General features: G+C 34.9%; 1 protein-coding gene across 1 annotated transcript in view; it reads right to left on the reverse strand.

Moving 5' to 3' along the window:
- Nucleotides 1-372: 372 nt before the first annotated feature.
- LOC123322553 (beta-1-syntrophin) overlaps nt 373-15738 on the reverse strand; it is a 274185-nt gene continuing 258819 nt past the window's right edge. Inside the window, exons 4-6 of the mRNA XM_044910500.1 lie at nt 7655-7991; nt 3468-3655; nt 373-635 (exon numbers count right to left, since the gene is read on the reverse strand). Of these exons, the coding sequence (XP_044766435.1) occupies nt 543-635; nt 3468-3655; nt 7655-7991 (618 nt within the window). The 3' untranslated portion in view covers nt 373-542. The remainder of the gene's footprint in view (nt 636-3467; nt 3656-7654; nt 7992-15738) is intronic.

The raw sequence follows: 15738 nt of genomic DNA on the forward strand, positions 1-15738 counted from the left end.
GAATTAAACCAAACGTAAAAACGTACTAGTTACAGAGTTTGAAATGAACGCAATTGAAGCCTGAAGGAAAACGCACTGAAAGTGAATCTATATAGTCTATTGTCTAAATGTCTAGATGAATCGTTTGATAATTCGACGATCGACAATTATTCTAGACAGCCTGTCATCTTATTGACTTTCTCTCCAAAATCGACGAGAACAAACTACAGAATTCACTGAGAAGTGAGACCATTTATTCCATTTTTGAAAATTGTATATTTATTTTTCTTGTTATTGTGGTTCTTTCTTTCTACAACACTCAAATTCGTTAGGAGGATGTGAATAATTATTTGGTGGCAGAATTTCCCACATATTTTTCTCTACCTTCTGTAGTACAATGTATAATGGGCCAACCTAAAAGTGTTTTGGATGGCGATGAAAATTACTTATTTCCAAATGAAGGAACCAAACTACCAATGATTAATTGACAAGAAGTTCTGATGAAATTTCAAATGTAGAAACTTCCTTCATATTTTAAAACCACGAAATTATGGCATTGAATGTTACGCATATAAGCCCAGTCTGTTCAATTTGGCCGATAAGAAATTGTGAAGAATGAAGACTAATGGTTTGGGACAAATTTCAACGTCCAGTTCCTGAAAAAAAAATTGAGTTATTAGATACCTATGACATACAGATATGTACTATAAAACGAAAATTTCGCTCAACAAGACTTTTGCATCAATTGACATGCTTGTTAGTTGCATTAAAGATGGTTTGATGTTCCATCTTAGGGGGGATTTATTAACTTTTTTCATATTAAGGCTGATGTGAAAGTTCGATAGAATAGGTCTAGCAAGGTTAACATGTGTAGGTATATCTACTCCATTCACATTCATAAAAGCAGTCAGCTGGTCATAGAAATTTGACGCTTGTCAAAACATTTTTGTCTTTTGAATGAGCGCTATATTGTCTGTTCTATGTAAAAGTCTCAGTAATTACGTATTTAATCACAATGTGAATTTACTTCGTCATTAATCAAATCTGATATTTTATTCGTTGGTGGTGTTTATTTCTTTTCCATTACTCGTCATTAATGTTTATATAAATTGCTTGAAAGGATTCCTTATTTAGTTATTTGCACGGAAAGTATAATAAATCAGTGTTTAAGTTTAAGTAGTTATATTTATTCTTGCTATGAACGAATATTAAATTAGTGACATAAAACATGCAGATCCTTGAGAAGAGTTAATGTTGGTTATCTTCTTGGACTGATATAGTTGAAGACGTGTTAGGTACATCAGTTTCATCTAGAAACTTGAATCTGATATATTTTCATCTACCAAAATTTTATTGTAAGAATTTTCACAAGAAATAATTCTGGCTGGATTTATATGCTTTTGTTCACATGCATAAAACATCGCATTCCTTTTGTATTTATATTCTTTATCCTTTAATTGAATTTAAAATTTTGAAAAGTGATGTTCGTCCACCTTCATGTTTCAAATTATCTTCTGCATATTTTCTAGTAGTGTGTAAATTCAGAAGTGTTAATTTTTCAAGTTGTAATTCCAAATTTTTTCGTTGCTGATCTTTGAAAGAATAAAATCCTCAACTGCCACCAAAAACATTTGGGGCTCCCAATAGAGGGAAATGCTTTGTCATCCTCTTCACTCGCACTATCTTCCTTATTGTTGAAATATGCAGCTTAAAAGTTGCTCAGATTCAGGATGAAACATAACATTAATTTACTTAGGTACATCGAATATGTTCGATATCGTCTGATGTACCTTCGATTTCAAAATATCAGACCTACTATTAGAAATATTTGATTGAGGAGATTTCAATTCAAAACAGCACATCCTGATAATTTTTCCTTTTGGCAAATACTTTCGGTATTTTTGCAGCGTAAAAAAATAGGAATGGATGAGTAGTTCTGGCAACGTCGTCTTGACATTAACGACATTTCAAGTGTACCAACCTACTTTGTTCTAGTTACGAATACCTTGAGAAAATTCTTCCAGAACAACCGACTGCTTCAATAGAAGTGAATGGGGTATATATGTAGTCTGATTGTTTATTAATGAGGGAAACATGCAGACAAAAAAATGAAAAAAGTATTTTGTTTCACATAAAGTGACAACAAGTGAGAAATGAATGTAGAATGTAGAAATTTTACCCTGTCAACGTTTTTATTTCCGGATTCAAGACATTATATCATATTCAGAATATTCATCATATATTCTTCTCTAAATTTTGTTTAGTACCTGCTTCTAAAGGTAATCAACGTATGGTTTTGGTATATTTTTCAAATAATGATCCTTATTCGCTCTTGTTTTGGAATTCAGAAAAACGAATAAAAATACGAAATAAAAATAATGGAAATATGTGATATAAATACATATAAGAATTTGCATCGTTTTTTTTTTCGATTTTTCAGAAATTGCAGTCAGTTATCTGAAATTGAATTTTTCAATTCATTCAAGAAGAAATTACAATTATTTCAAATATATTATTACATAAGGATTGTTTCAGTATAAGTATATGTAAAAAGTTCGTGATCCTCAAGGTGTGAATCCTTAGGTGATTTTGAGAGAAAAATTTTAATAGTGTCTTAAAGTAACTAACTTTTGCGCTACAGGGTAAAAAAGTTTCAAGGAAACAAACTTTCCTCATCATAACTTCAGTAACACAACAAAACCATTCTAGGTATCTCTATTCATTCCGGAAATTCATATTTACCAGATATACTTGAATAAAATATTTTTATGGAATCTTATTGATAGAAAGAAAGGAAAATAATATTTTTATCTCATTATTTCTGATATTGACGGATAACCGTTTTTCTTCAAACATCAACACACTGTAGTTAGAAATTTTGAAAAATGTTTCGGTACTGGCGTACCATCTTCAGATACAATAGTACTGTAGGTGATACTTAAACAAGTTTGTTAAGTATGTTGACTATGTAATTTGAAAGAACTATATTGGTTAGTATATCCATCCAAAACACTGTTCATCTGAAAAAGTTAAGAGGGGTCTACACCGTCAGAAACCGCTAATTTATGTGGGGTTTTCTTTTCATTACAATTCAATTCAATCAGTTTGTCATCTCGGAAAGTCAGACATTTTTTTATTCGTCAAACGGAAAAAAAATTAAAAACTTTCATTGAGGAACAAATATTCATTCATGTTATTAACTTTCCGAGCTGCAATTATCTCTTCTATGAATTTCCACATGAAAAAATTTCTCGAAAAGTCTCGCCATTGGCTATAATTCGCATCCTAGTGAAGTTGAAAAAAGACGTTCGTTAAGTGGTACCATCTTTTCAACAAAAGTGGAAACTCAAAAATTTTTTTTATCACCTACAGCATTATGGGACCTGAAGATGGTACGTCAGTACCGAAACATGTCGTCCTGATCAATAAACCTTTTTATAATTTTTGAATAAATTCACATTTCAATTTTATCAATATGTAATGCTTACCACTTCGGATTCCTCCCCGTTAGCGCCGAAATCCAGGAATAAAATTCTTTTGCCATCGTCGGAGGAATGCCTGAGTTGATCGAAAGAATGCCTCCACAGTGTGCGGGACCCCGTACCTGCTTCCAACAAGGTGAAACCGTTTTCATAATGAATTACTAATTGAGCAGGCCTGCCTTTCCAAGTACATCCTGCGGAAAATTCAATTTTCACACTTTATTTTTCGAGTCAGCCAATTCAAGCGAACAAAATCTACTGTAGCAAAATTCTCACAGTTATCTTTGCTGAAAACGCCTCACGTCAAGACTATATTTTCAGCAATATTTATGTAGAAATGAAACTTTAAACGTATCTCCCCGGAAGTTTCGAACAATAAACTTGGCATTTTCAGTAACTCCCGAAGGCCGCAACTTTCTGATATTTGAAATTGTATAAAGTATTGAATATATAGTCGGGGACCAACTTCTTGGAAAGGTCAGAATGAAGAAACATTACGCTCCATCGATATTTGTAGAACTAAGGAACGGAGGCTATCTAGCAAAGAAGCTACCAGAATGATTAATTTTTATCAATTGCCATCGAATGCTTATGTTGCATCTTTCCTGTGGTATTCAATAAGGAGAAAATTTTATTATTTCAATGTGAATGGCTTCATTAAATTTTTAATTTTTTCCTAAAAATTTTGCATTTTTGTGGTTTTTCGGTTTCAGAACGAAAGGAAATCTAGAAATTGGAGAATCTACACGTAATTATAACGATTAGGCCAAACTTTCTTCATGCAAATGTTGCTGAGTTCTCGTAGATTACACGGCGCAACTGGCTAATATAGTGATTTGAAAAACAGGCTAATATGTAGGTATACTATAATTTGAAAGACGCCTACTTGTTAATGAAAAAACAAAGTAAAACTTTGATTTTATGATATTCAGCAAGAAAACATTTCTGAACGACACAGGTATGTTTTTTGAGTTTTTTCATTAAGCTTTGTTTCATTTTTACTGATGAAAAATACGACATTCTTTTGTTCATTAATTGGCTACATACCTATGAATTACATTTGAACTAGATAGGCGGAGTCCGAGGGACTTGCTCAGGTAGGAGACTTGAACCACCTCAAATATTTCAATTCAAATTTCGCGCTACCGGTATCGTAAATAGCTTGCGACCATTGAACTCTAAAAGAACTCTTCTTTTAGGCAAGGCACAACTAGTGGCGGCTCCATTTTGGCCAACATCAGTACAGGCAGTGAGAGGGTTGAACGTGATTTTGTTGTTAGGAAGTAAGATATTGAATAATTTTTGTTTGTTACACTGTCTGAAAAGTTTAATGGGTGCTTGGTGTTATATAGTTATTTTGCTTTCATTGATTAATATTGTTTTACAAACGATGAGCCTTTTTAATAATAGTTGTAAAAGTTTCTAGAAAACATCTGTTGAAAAGACTAAAAGGGAGTGCCGGAGACTTGACCCATGCTATGGTCGAGAGACATAATCAGTGGTCCAAGTTTCCCGCATTGAGCTTAGAAAATTGTTTGCTTCAAGAAAAAAATAGAATAATAGAAATAACTATAAAAAAATATACAAAGATTCAAAAAAGTCAAAGACATCTCGGAAATAAGTGAGAGTGACTCTGAAATGGAAAATATGTATTTCATACGCTGATACATCTGATGATGACAACCTTGACATAGACAATCGTTGGTCATTGGAAATTGTTTTCTTTAAATGTTTTTCCTGATAAACAAACTTATGGTCAAGTCTCTCTCGCCCTCTTTTCAACTCTCCCATGAGGTAGGGAGACATGAGCCAATTTTCGGTTCCTAAGTAATGTAACTCAAAATATTCATCTCATCATCACTCTACTATTATCTATCGTTACCTATTTGGGCATGATATGTTCACGCAAAAAAATGAGTTGCTACCAATTACAAATTAAGTGGCTTCAGAGTGAAAAGAGGTTCAACTCTCCCGGGCTCCCCATACATATTCCGATTTCTCACAAAAAATTGTCCCGGCTGTTGTTACTTCCAAAATTATCATAATTAGAGCAATTTTTTTATGAAAAAAACTTTCACACCATGTATCTCGCAGACCAGCAACATTTGTATAAATAAGCTTAATCATCCTATATAATTATATTACCTACGTGTACCTATAGTTTCTCCAATTTCGGGATGCCGTTTTAAATTACATTATACAGGGTGCGTCTTTGACTTGTACAAATGTTTTAATAGAAGATTCCTGAGATCAGAAGAAACGGTTTTTCTTTAAATTTTTTTTTAATTAGCTTCGGTTGAAAGATACTGGCTGTTGAAAATCTATGAAAAATGCAATTTTGAGTAATATCTCACGAATTATTTTGTCGAATGGAATGATTCGATTTCGGAATATATTTTTTCATTGATGTGATGAATTTTCTCCAAACACAAAATTCCACCTACATCTTTCAGTCTCTTCATTATGGTAATTATATAGGTACTATAAAAATACCAGAAATTCAAAGAACTCAACTCGTAAAAGTTGATTGAAAGTATTTTGTCGTATAATGCGCCATTTTCGAGTAATTTGATATTCAAAAAAAAAAAATCATTCAACTGCGAAGTTGCGAACTAACCAATATCTTGATTGTTTTTTTTTGCATTCCTAATTCGCGTATGCTTGTAAGTGAATTCCTGCCAACAATTTGGCTTCACTTCTCCCCATATCATAGAACGCGTTTTTATCCATACTCATGTTCATAAATACAGGGTGAGAACACGAGATATCACCCATGTCTTCGAGTATTCTCATTATGACTATTACGTACCATAAAAATACCAAAAATTCAAAGAACCCAACTCTTGAAAGTAAGTTGGACGCTATCTAATGAATATTTGAACGTTTTGTAAAATAAAATTATGCGCCGTTTTCGAGTAATTTGATGATCAAAAATAAAGAATATCTGTGAAATTCGAAAAATTGGGTACTTTGACCGAATGCAATTCTTTTTAAAATATCCAAAGATGTGAAGTGTCACAGATTTAGCTAGTTATTCTGAAGCTGTGATGGCACAGCTCATTATAAAAACTTTAAATGGCTATATCTTTTTATCAGGGCCGAATTGGAACAAATAATATAGGGAAAAGTGTTTCTTCAAGAATCTATTGTTGAAATAGATAGATAGATAGATAACATCCTTTATTCCATAGGGGTACAAAGGAACTCACACATAAAAGGAACAGTGTCAAAAACAAAATTACAAATCACCTCAAAGAATATGGTTCTATAGCAACCAAATATTCCCTGACATTTTTCTTGAAACTCTTAAAATTATTTAAAAGTTTGATTCTATTAGGTAGATTATTATACAATTTGATACACATATAAGACGGATGCCTCTCTGATAGAGACAATCTATGTATAGGATAATGTAAATTTTGTGATCTTAAAGGATATTCGCTCTTCCTAGTGTGAACTGAAAAAATGTACTTATTCTTGAAGAAAAATACCAAACACTCAAATATATAAATACCAAAAACAGTCAGCATATTATTTTCTTTAAATACTCCACTACACGATTGAATATAAGACATTTAGAACATGTACCTCAAAACTCTCTTCTGCAGAACAAACAACCTGCTTACTTCCGAGCTCGATCCCCAGAAAATAATACCATATCTCAACAGACATTCAAAATTCGCAGAATAAACCGTTTTTAAATTATTAACATTCAAATATTTTGACAATGTTTTAATAGCAAAACCAACACGACATAACTTTCCTGAAAGGTACTCTATGTGAAACGACCATTTTAAGAAACTATCCAGATAGACTCCCAAAAACTTAACAGATTCCTCAATTCTCACATTACAATCAGTCAGATTCAAAACACTCTCTTTAACTTTCTGTGATTTGTTTGTGCTGAATAAAATATTTGTACGAGTCAAAGACTCCCTCTATATGGGTACCTACTCGACTCGCCTGATGAAAATAGAATAAAATAAAGTGACTCGACTAAATAACAGAGAGTAAGCTACTCTCCTAAATTTCTAGTGTTCATTAATACTAGCCTGGCCTGAACAAGTCTTCAGTTTCTATTCTCTGACCCCCATGGTGAGAAATATAACTTGTAAATGTAATTAACGACCTTGAATTTTAACTCAAAATCTGTTGCTTGAATATCATTGCCTTCTATAAAAAAGTATACTCACTACAAACGAACTCCCTCTGCGTTACTGCACTGGCATGACTCCCGTTGACCAAAGTCTTCGCCCAAACAGCCAGATCTCTGTGTGTCTCTGCCCGAAGATTGTGAGTGACCACCCCCTCGAGGGTGGCACAACGGATGCTCAATTCAGGGGTATCTTGACGTTTCACTGATCCAACCAATCTTGTTGCGATAAGAGCATATGATTCTGCTGGGGCCTTCCAGGATTCTCCAGACCATGGTGCACTCTCGTAGAATCGAAGTTCGCTATCTGTGACTGCGGCGAAGATGGCCTGCCACCTCTCAGCATCCTCTGAACTTTCCGAGCTTGACATTTGATTCTGAAAAATAATTTTATGTACGAGGATGTACTGATATCTAGTTAGCCTTGACCAGTTCCATGCATGAAAAAAATATTGCGTTACCATAGCCATGAACAATAACTCATTAGAAGTGTCAGTGTGAAGTTTGAGGTCAAAAAAGTAAACCAGAGTTACGCAATAAATTAAAAAACGAAGATGTCCACCGAAATTGTGAAAATCGAAAAATTGGAGTCTCGAGCCATCACCATCAAGTACCTGTATTTTATCAGACCGTCGAATTGGGCTAAAACGGATATCTGAAGCACAGAATATTTCATACGAAAGCGTTCATCATATACAGGGTCTTTCACGAAGAACCTCACCCATATTTATACGGGAAACTACTGAACGTATTTTCATGAAATTCAGCACTTATAAGTATTTCACGATGCTGATGAAATCTAAAATATTTTCAAGGCATGAGCACCTCCGGTTTTTCCGGAAATGACGTCAACTTCCGTTTTTCAAATTAGAACACCATTTTTTTATTGCAGAAATAGATTCCTTACAAAATTTCAAGTTATTTTGATGTAACATTTTTCAGTTTTGGTTGGAAAATTCTCTCTGAACGGGAAAATTCGAATAAAAAATCGAAAATAGAGCTCCGCTGAAACAAGAATAACTTCGAGGTTTTTGGATGGAAAATTTTCATTTTTGGGATTTTTCAAGATGTAAGATTGATGTAGCCACTTTAAAAATCGAAATCGCGATTCATGATACAGGGGGTGAAAAAATCGCTTTCAAAGTTAGGGATGACAAAATCGTGAAAAATCAATTTTTTCAAATTAGAACCCCATTTTTTTATGGCAGATATTGAATCTACGTTAAAAAATAATGTGAGTGTATGCATCACACCCTTGCCCTAAAATGGATATTTTCTGAGTTATTCACAAAAAACTGTTTTTCGTCTTGAATTTTCAGCTATTTCTTTTCCCTTCACGCCAAAAAGATGAAATTTTCAGGAACTGTTATTTGAACCATGCTGTAGATTTTTCACCCCTACTTGAAACCGACTTCAAGTTACTATTAGGAGAACCATGGCAAACTCTCGCAGTTATAACTAGAGAAGATGCTCAAAGTTTTGACCGTTAATTTCTAGACATTTATTTATACGTCTCAGGAATGCTTCGTGCGTTGCTCTTCTTATTTCATCGGGAGGAAGAGATCTGCAAAAGTGTTTTAAAACAAAATTGAGTTTCAAAACTATGAATCTAAAAATCTAAACAAACCTGAACGCATTTCTGACACGTTCTATGCAGTCCTCTTTATCAGTCAGGGGAGTTGAGTAGACAATATTTTTTATCCTACCCCAAATATAATAGTCTAAAGGAGTTAAATCGGGAGAACGTGGTGGCCAAAGATGTGGACCATTGTTCGCCAACCATCGATCTTCAAATAGCCTGTAGAGGATATTTGACACATTGAGTGAATTGTGTGGAGGCGCGCCATCTTGTTGATACCATAAGTCATTATGGTTCTGTACTAGCGGCTCAATTATTTGAGTCAATATGTCAGAATATCTATCTCCTAAGGGAGAACATTCTTTAAATAATGCAAACATGTGTAGTGTTCTATCTTACCAGTTAAAGTCCCATCATAAATGTGAACATCGAGAATTGCATTATTTTTGATGGCGCAAAAAACATTGAAACTCCAGGTCTCTTGAAAGTTCCATTGTCTGAAGTGGTGGTTGTTCTCTTCATCCCAATAATGACTGTTATGCCTATTGAAAGAACCATTCTTTGTGAATTTAGATTCATCTGTCCCAATTATACAGTCCAAAAAGTTTTCATTCTCTTGAAATCGAATCATCATAGCTTCGCAAAACTCTGTTCTCCTGACGAAATCAGTTTCCTTCAAATGCTGTACCCTATTGAATTTATATGGGTGCATTTTATGTTTTTTTAATATTCTCCAAACACTCGATTGAGATAATCCCAGATCAATCTCGGCATCTTTGAGAGAATTTTGAGGATTCACACGAAAATATGCAAGAACTGTAATTTCGTTGTTCTCATCTTCTACTACACTTTTTTCTCTGTGTATAGTTTGGCAGATGTAATTAATGATATCTATCATTAAAAAAAAAGAATGTAAAACATGGTAAGTTTTTGCATATGGTTCATAAGGAATTATTTATTTATCACTGGAGAGAAAACCGATGGCCGATTAGTTGAAATAAAGAGGTTTCCGATACAAATTCGAATCAAAATTCGCCATCTATTTAGGAACAACCTGTAACTTTTTTCTGTTGCATATTAGGGTAGTAAAATCTAAAACATGGTTTAAGTAACAGTTCCTGAAAATTTCATCTTTTTGGCGTGAAGGGAAAAGAAATAGCGGAAAATTCAAGACGAAAAACAGTTTTTTGTGAATAACTCAGAAAATATCCACTTTAGGGCGAGAGTGTGATGCATACACTCACATTATTTTTTAACGTAGATTCAATATCTGCCATAAAAAAATGGGGTTCTAATTTGAAAAAATTGATTTTTCACGATTTTGTCATCCCTAACTTTGAAAGCGATTTTTTCACCCCCTGTATCATGAATCGCGATTTCGATTTTTAAAGTGGATACATCAATCTTACATCTTGAAAAATCCCAAAAATGAAAATTTTCCATCCAAAAACATCGAAGTTATTCTTGTTTCAGCGGAGCTCTATTTTCGATTTTTTTTTCGAATTTTCCCGTTCAGAGAGAATTTTCCAACCAAAACTGAAAAATGTTACATCAAAATAACTTGAAATTTTGTAAGGAATCTATTTCTGCAATAAAAAAATGGTGTTCTAATTTGAAAAACGGAAGTTGACGTCATTTCCGGAAAAACCGGAGGTGCTCATGCCTTGAAAATATTTTAGATTTCATCAGCATCGTGAAATACTTATAAGTGCTGAATTTCATGAAAATACGTTCAGTAGTTTCCCGTATAAATATGGGTGAGGTTCCTCGTGAAAGACCCTGTAGTTCACGGGGCGGCAATGTACGGAAAAGTGAAAGACTTTTATCTACACGTATCGCGTGTATAACGCATACGTAAGTAATTAAAAATTCATAGGGAAACAACATTCTGGACATCATTGATCTTATCTTGGCTTATCTTCACCATTCACGATTCAGAAAGTTATGTATATTACAACAGTTTAAAGAGAATTGTAAAGTACCGTTGTCAGTTTATTCCTTTTTGCTCAGATACTGCTTATAAATCCTTAATACGAGGATGTATTGATATCTAGTTAGCCTAGACCAGTTCCATGCATAAAAAAATATTGCGTTACCATAGCAACGACCAATAACTCATTAGAAGTGTCAGTGTGAAGTTTGAGGTCAAAAAAGTAAACCAGAGTTACGCAATAAATTTAAAGAAAGAAAATGTCCACTGGAATTGTGAAAATCGAAAAATTGGAGTATCGAGCCATCATCAAGTACTTTGTATTTACATCAAGTACTTTGTATTTACAGATTTACGAAGATATGCTTAATACCCTTGGTGATCAATGTCCTTCGTATGCGATCGTGAAAAATTGGACTGCAAGCTTCAAAAGAGGTAAATTTTCCATTGAAGATGATGACCGATCGGAAAGGCCAGTTTCTGTGTCAGTCCCCGAAAATATCGATGCAGTTCATGACATGATTTTATCAGACCGTCGAATTGGACTAAAACGGATATCTGAAGCACTGAATATTTCATACGAACGCGTTCATCATATAGTTCAGGTCAATTTGGACATGAGAAAAATTGCTGCAAAATGAATCCCCAAATGTTTGAATGTTGACCAAAAGCGTGCAAGAGTAGAAGCATCGCGTTCGATCTGTGCTCGATTTGAAAACGATGTAGACTGGTAAAAATATTTCGAATTTTTGTTTTCTTCAAAGTTTACTAACTCTCAGAAAAATTATTATAGACGTGGTTGTCCAAATTGGCTCTGAAGCATAGTTTTTTATCTTTTTTCAAGGCGTTTTCCGGTACAAATATCATATCATTCACTCCTGGACAAAAAAAAACCGGACATAAAAATTTTGCTCCAAATTCATTTTAAAATACCTTTTCAAGTTATGCATCGATTTTGATCATTTTGTAGTCTATTTGTAGCCTATTTCATCTAGTTCATCACCTGATTTCGAGCCTGCAGGAGTTTCAATTAAATGTACCACAGGGTATATAAAACTGAAAGTTGATATTTCCTATAAATTTCTGAACACACTGTGAAGGAAATTTTTAATAATATTTTCTTGTTTAATTCACGTCAATAGCTCTTTCTTGAAAGGAAATATACGATTTTTCAAAGGGAACAATGCAATTTATATCAAGAACAATACCTTCTTTTCGATCAAGGAACACGGTTATCCTGTTGCATAGCAATCTTATGATTAGTGTTTATGTAATTTATCTGGCCAGTTACAGTTCACTGGAATTTAGCATTGCATGTAGCAAGTGATTTTCTTATTGAACGGTCAGATGATATTGCCCAAGCAGTGGCTTATGTGGCGAGAATTCTGACAAACTATGTATATCGATGAGATCAACATCCATCGATTAGACTGGCCTCCACGTAGCCGCGATCGAAACCCAATTGAGTATGTGTGGGACATGTTAGGGGGGGCTTATTAATTCGCAACTGGAAACCATTCCAGCTCTCAGAACAACTCTTCTTGAAGAATGGGAAAACGTTCCACAACAGGCAATTGCCAATTGTATTGGAAGCTTATCTGGCCTCATTGAAGCAGTGATAAGAGCACGTGGAGGAAAAATTCAACATTAGAATGTATTTATTTCTCATAATTTTATCTCTATATTCTCGATGTGTTATTGTAAATGTGATAAATTCCATAGTTTCGTTTGAAAAATCGTTTTTCTTTCAGGAAAGAGCTATTGACCTGAATTAAACAAGAAAATGTTAAGAGAAGATCAGGCTTCAAAAACTCATTCAAAGGCCAATCATGGCGTCACTAATTACCTCCACAGTGTGTTCAGAAGTTTAGAGGAAATTGCAACTTGCAGTTCTACCCTGTATACCATCAAATTCAATTGAAATTCCTGCAGACTCGACATCACGTGATAAAATATATGAAATATGCTACAAACGGACAACAAAATGATCAAAACCGATGCACACCTTAGCGTTATTTTAAAATGAATCCAGTACACATTTTTTTTTCCGGTTTTTTGTCCTGGAGAGTATTTATTTTGCAATTGGCAAGAAAAAGCCAATAATAGAAGGGTTAATCGAGATGTCGGTGACTTGATCTGCGGTCTTCGCCGTAGTCTTCGAAACATTCGGATAATTTTCAGTCATCTCTGAATTCGGTAGAGTTTCTAGAACTAATTAAGAACTTGCTCGATGCTGAATCGGCAGATATATTTCGAAGTTTCAACTGCTACGAACCTCTCAACCATACTTTATCAACTGCGTACATCTGTTTAATGGACGCCTTTATCAAAATTAACCTGTTCAACATTTTCCTTCCATGAAAACGATTCGAGATCAAGATGATCGACATTGGATGCTACCCCAAATACGGAAATGTGCCACATCTTTGAGCAATAGCCTGTAATACGAACTGTTGAAAAATAGAAATTACCACGCCAGAGGTAATATGTGCAAAGTGCAAAGGTGAACAACACTTGGTGGCCAATGACTTTAGCCTTGCGGCTTTCACACTCCTCTCCAGAGGAAAATTCACTTATCCCACACATCTCAGATATCAAAAGGATTAAGCTCTGTAGGAGCCCTTTCCAGATTTTCGGGCTCGTGGTGGTGGTCGGGTTCGGGCCGCTCCTCGGCTTCTTGCTGTCGGTTGGATTCCTGATCCACCCGCACTTCCTGTCGAAGCAGACGGTGTTCTTCTGCATTCCCCATGTACTTGCGTACAGTTCTCGCCGTTCCCAGCGGTACCGCCTTCTGCATGACTCTATAGATATTTTTTGTCCAACTGAAGTTTCCTCAAGTTCTCTAGTAGTTTCTTCGGTATCAGGCCTGTAGATGAAATGACAATAAGGATGGTCTGTGAGAACCGTGCGATACCAGTAGAGCTTGTGATGTTCATTTTCCAACACAGCATCCGGATGGTAATTGTAATAAGGAACCTTTTTCGAACGTAGAAGTTGGTGTTTCATTGACAATTCTTGGTGAAGAATCTTGGCAACAGCATCATGTCTATTTTTGTACTCCGTGCCCGACATCCCCCGGTGATGTGCTGGATAGTTGCACAGCCATAACGACAGCTATCGTCCGCCACTGAGGCATCCTTGGCGATATATTTCATGTAATTTCGACGTAATCATGGTTGACCTCGTTCTGGTGCCTTCCATGCAAAGGTTTGCCAATCAGTTTCTGCATTTTACTTTCTGCAGAGTGTTCGACGGTTTCCAAGTGATCCTGTTGTAGCTTTAATGGTGTAGAACTATCAGCAACACAAACTACTCGATGGAGTTCTGACGAAGCAGCCTTGCTCAGGAAATATTTTCGAAGTCCTTTACTGGGACATACGGTTGGACAAATCAACAACTCCTCTACCCCCAAGATGTCGTGGCAGCTCTGACCGTTCTATTGAGCTTTTGGGGTGATGTTTATTGGGTTTAGTCAGCATCGTCCTTATTTTTCTCTGTAAAGCTGCTGAATCGGTGGTCGTCCAAGAGATGATACCGAATGCGTAGGTGTTAATCGCTTTTATCAGATTCTTGCTGTTAAGACCAGTTCTCATTATCCTTCTCAATCTTCGGGTGAACTCCTCCGTTAATTCTCTCTTCATCTGGCTCTGATTGGTTTTTCTTGCCTGTTTTATGCCTAGATACTTCTATGTGTCTCCTTCCTTTAATGCTTGAATTTCTGCACCATCCTTGAGTTTGAACGTACCATCTTCTATTTTCCCTCTACTTTTCCACTATTTTCCCTATTATTATTATTATTATTATTATTATTATTTAATTCCAGGGCCGCTAACTGAAATTGTTTGCCTTGGGCAAACACTTAGTCGCGGCTCCGTACGTTTAATAGGGTATCCTACTCATGATACATTGTAAAGGAATGCGCTGAAATTCGTTATTTTTTTTGTTGCTTCTCCTTTTATAACCATCTGCACAGTGAAAATCTAATTAGGCAACCCACAATATGGACTTCAGGAATGATTATTTGCTGAAGGTCCCACCTGAGTTTAATGTTTGTATACCGGTTTTTCATTGAGATTTTTTTCTTCATGAATCTGGGAATAATCGCGAAGATACGAAGTGAGAAAAACATTCTTGTAACTGAATCAGTAAAACGAACTGTTGCGTTGCTAAGTGAAAAACTGGTGATTATTTTTCTAACATGATGATATTTAGAACATTTGAATCGGTCTTCAGTTCATTTGTAGGTATGGAAATTGTATGTGACTGAAGCTTTTCTCTTTATGTAATATTTCCATTTGAAGTAATAAACATTGGACAATTCACCTTTTCAATGGTAAACCCCCTGTATCAGTACAGGACCAACGAACATTTTACATCTACCTACATTGGAATTCACAGTTTTTATCGGTTTGAGAGGGATCTACACCGTTTCAGTGGTCAGATCAAAAAGCCAAAAAGTATATCTTACATAAGAAACCACTAATTCATATGAGGTTTTCATTATAATTCGATTCAATCAGTTCGTCATCTCGGAAAGTCAAAAACGAGTAAAAAAAAATTAGGAAAATTTTTTCATTGAAGAACGAATGTTCATTCATGTTATTCACTTTCCGAG

Source organism: Coccinella septempunctata, chromosome 1 (assembly GCF_907165205.1).
Source record: "Coccinella septempunctata chromosome 1, icCocSept1.1, whole genome shotgun sequence".
NCBI lineage: Eukaryota > Metazoa > Arthropoda > Insecta > Coleoptera > Coccinellidae > Coccinella > Coccinella septempunctata.